Source organism: Austrofundulus limnaeus, unplaced genomic scaffold (genome assembly GCF_001266775.1).
Source record: "Austrofundulus limnaeus strain Quisiro unplaced genomic scaffold, Austrofundulus_limnaeus-1.0 Scaffold141, whole genome shotgun sequence".
NCBI classification, from domain to species: domain Eukaryota; kingdom Metazoa; phylum Chordata; class Actinopteri; order Cyprinodontiformes; family Rivulidae; genus Austrofundulus; species Austrofundulus limnaeus.
In genome coordinates this window covers 16,515-19,800 of record NW_013952543.1, presented here as the reverse complement: position 1 = coordinate 19,800, position 3,286 = coordinate 16,515, and the positions used below count along the sequence as shown (strand labels likewise).

Below are 3,286 nucleotides of genomic sequence, written 5' to 3'. Positions count from 1 at the left end.
GTCCAATGCCCTGAGATGATGTTTGTTGTGGCTCTATATAATTAAATTAAATTGAAATTGAATTGAATTTATCTTGTGCCTCCTATGTTTTTCAGCTGTCAAAAAGAAAAGGTTTTGCCTCTAACACTTGATTTAAAGCCCACATTTCACAACCAAAATCTCATATTAAGTGGTAGATGTCAAAACCATATTTGAAACACATGCAGGCTAGTTGAGAAACAAAAGTCAAAATTCATGACAAAACAAAAAGATTGCTCTGTGGCCAGTATCCTCTTAAGTCATGATCATTTTTTCCAGCCACTGAGCTAAATTAAATTAGACTGATGCTGTAATTACRCTTAGTACCTGTTAACACATTAAAACAAGATCTCTACATCTCTGCAAGGAACCACATAGGATGAGCACATCTTAAATAAGATTAGTTTATTAACAAAAGAAAAATTWGACTTTTTGCACATTTTGGTCATAACGCACACACRGTTTTCGCACATTCACCAGAAGTAARGGGGATCATTCGCCGTACAAGTCTAGTGTTTACATTCCTTCCAATGATAGCAATGGGGAAAAGTGACTTCTGTAGTGTGTAATTGTTCGAGGCAACGTGACCAAGTAAAAGATAAAAGAGAAGCTTGCTCCTTTTACCAGATTCCTCTAGGAAAGTTGAGCAAAGCTGCTACAAGAAGAAAGCTGTGGCTCAGTGTGCTTTGCCCTCACGACTTTACTCTGATGAAAAACAGGAAAGTGTGTAATCATAAATATATAATAAATACCAAATCAGTTAAAATTCAGCAAGTTTTGGTGTGAGAAACTCTATGGCACTGACACAAACGTTTGATTCTGACTCTTGAGTCAAAGGTTTGATGAAAACAAGACAAGAACAACTAACATATCCTGCTGGGCATTCACAAACGGCCTTAAGGATTTCACCACTTTCAGTCAGAGCAAKGAACCCTCCATAATTCTGCTGCTTCATGCCTGCTTTGACTTTAGCATGTATTACAKCAGTGCCAGCACAAACRCTATCATCAGCAATGCCACAAATGCMAACAATCTGAMCATGGCCATCTTTCGAAAACGCGATGGCTCTAGCCAACTTCATCGTCCTTGTTTCGGCGATCTTCTTCTTTGACAYGGTGRCCCCCCATCGACAGTTGTTTCACAATGACATCCTCTCAGATCCACGGCACACTTTTCAGGGTTTTGTCCATTGGTTGTCCACAATTTTCCAAAACCACACATCGACATTACAACTTGCCATCATCACCTCGCTCTTTCAAATTACATYCTCCCTCACTTTTGCAGGAATGAWAACTGTGGTGGCATTTCGCCGTCCAATCAAAATATTTGTTACATGCGTGCTTTGGAATGTGCAAACGGGGTATTGACTGCTGAAAACAGCCAACCGAATATGTTACTTGTATGTTTGCGTTTGTTTTTATTTTTATAAAATTGAAGTTACTGGGTGTGCTGTWACTCACAATTGGTTGAAGCTGATGATTTGTGTTATTGGAATCTCATGGTTCTCGACTGCAAATGGAGTTTTTTCAGTATGACAGTGTTCTCACTAAATGTGTTCTTTAGCAGAGAAAAACTTCTTTAAACCTTTGATCTTGTTGTGTTTTTCTCTTCAGACTGATCAGTGCTCCGGTCTACAGGGGTTCCTCGTCTTCCAYAGCTTTGGCGGAGGTACTGGCTCTGGTTTCACCTCTCTCCTCATGGAGCGTCTCTCATTAGACTTTGGTAAGAAATCTAAGCTGGAGTTCGCAGTGTACCCAGCTCCCCAGGTGTCCACTGCAGTGGTGGAGCCATACAAYGCTGTCCTGACCACCCACACCACCCTGGAACACTCCGACTGCGCCTTCATGGTGGACAACGAGGCCATCTACGACATCTGTCGCCGCAACATGAACATTGAGACTCCTGGCTACATCAACCTCAACAGACTGATTGGTCAGATCGTTTCCTCCATCACCGCTTCACTTCGTTTCGACGGCGCCCTCAACGTTGACCTGACGGAGTTCCAGACTAACCTGGTCCCATTCCCTCGTATCCACTTCCCTCTCGTGACCTACTCACCCATCATCTCAGCTGAGAAGGCCTACCACGAGCAGCTGACAGTGTCTGAGATCACCAGTGCGTGCTTCGAACCGACCAATCAGATGGTTAAGTGTGATCCTCGTCGGGGCAAGTACATGGCGTGCTGCATGCTGTACAGAGGTGATGTTCTGCCAAAAGATGTCAATGCTGCCATWTCGAGCATAAAGACCCGACGCTCCATCCAGTTTGTTGACTGGTGCCCCACTGGCTTCAAGGTGAGGACACAAAGACAGAACCACAGGTAGAGGTAATTTATCTCTGATTCTAATCTTTATCTCATCAGGTCGGCATTAATTACCAACCTCCAACTGCGGTCCCTGGAGGAGACTTGGCCAAGGTCCAGAGAGCWGTGTGCATGCTGAGCAACACCACCGCYATCGCTGARGCCTGGTCGCGTCTTGACCACAAGTTTGATCTGATGTACGCCAAGCGAGCTTTCGTCCACTGGTATGTGGGCGAAGGTATGGAGGAGGGAGAGTTCACAGAGGCCAGAGAGGACCTTGCTTGTCTGGAAAAGGATTATGAGGAGTTGGGTCAAATGAGCTCTGATTCTGAAAATGACGACGAAGAAGTCTGAATCTTACAAAGCTCACCAGGGGTCATGGGTAGACGTAAAACTGTAAGAATCTGTTCCTTCAGTTTAGTTCTTCTGTGCAAACTTCCATCTATCCATCCATTATCTATAYCCGCTTCTTTCTTTCAGGGTCATGGGCRTCACTGGTGCCCATATCCAGCAGTTTCAGTGCRAGGGGCAGGGTACACCTGAGATAGAATTATACAAACTTGCATGTTTGTAATTGAACTGTTGAAAAACATTTTAAAAAGTTATAAATGTCTGATGTGACCTCARTGAAAACAATGATAATTCTGTCCATGTTGTTAAATACTACAGCCTAAAGGAGCTTGTAGTTGTACCCTAAACCTGTGTCTCACTGCAGTGTTTTATTTCTGTCTSTTTCCCTGTCCACACTGAAAACAAAACTAAACACAACACCTCTACATGTAGACATCAGTGTTAATTTAAATACCTGATACTAAGCAAACCGATTCTTACCATCTTAAATTTTATTTCTGTTCATGACCTCTAGAGGGCTCTGTACAAATGTTCACATAAGATTTTTTATTTAAAAGAAAAAAGTCTTATGCTTGTTTTTCCCCTTGTTTTCCAAGCTAGAACAAATGGAAGTGA

At 42.7% G+C, this 3,286-nt stretch overlaps 1 protein-coding gene across 2 annotated transcripts in view; it reads left to right on the top strand.

Moving 5' to 3' along the window:
- The window catches only part of tuba5 (tubulin alpha 5), a 10,835-nt gene extending 7,922 nt beyond the window's left edge, over positions 1-2,913 (top strand). For both annotated transcript variants that reach the window (XM_014016213.1, XM_014016214.1), the window contains exons 4-5: positions 1,632-2,312; positions 2,381-2,913. In XM_014016213.1, the coding sequence (XP_013871667.1) occupies positions 1,632-2,312; positions 2,381-2,674 (975 nt within the window). In that variant the 3' untranslated portion in view covers positions 2,675-2,913. The remainder of the gene's footprint in view (positions 1-1,631; positions 2,313-2,380) is intronic.
- The last annotated feature ends 373 nt before the right edge of the window (positions 2,914-3,286 follow it).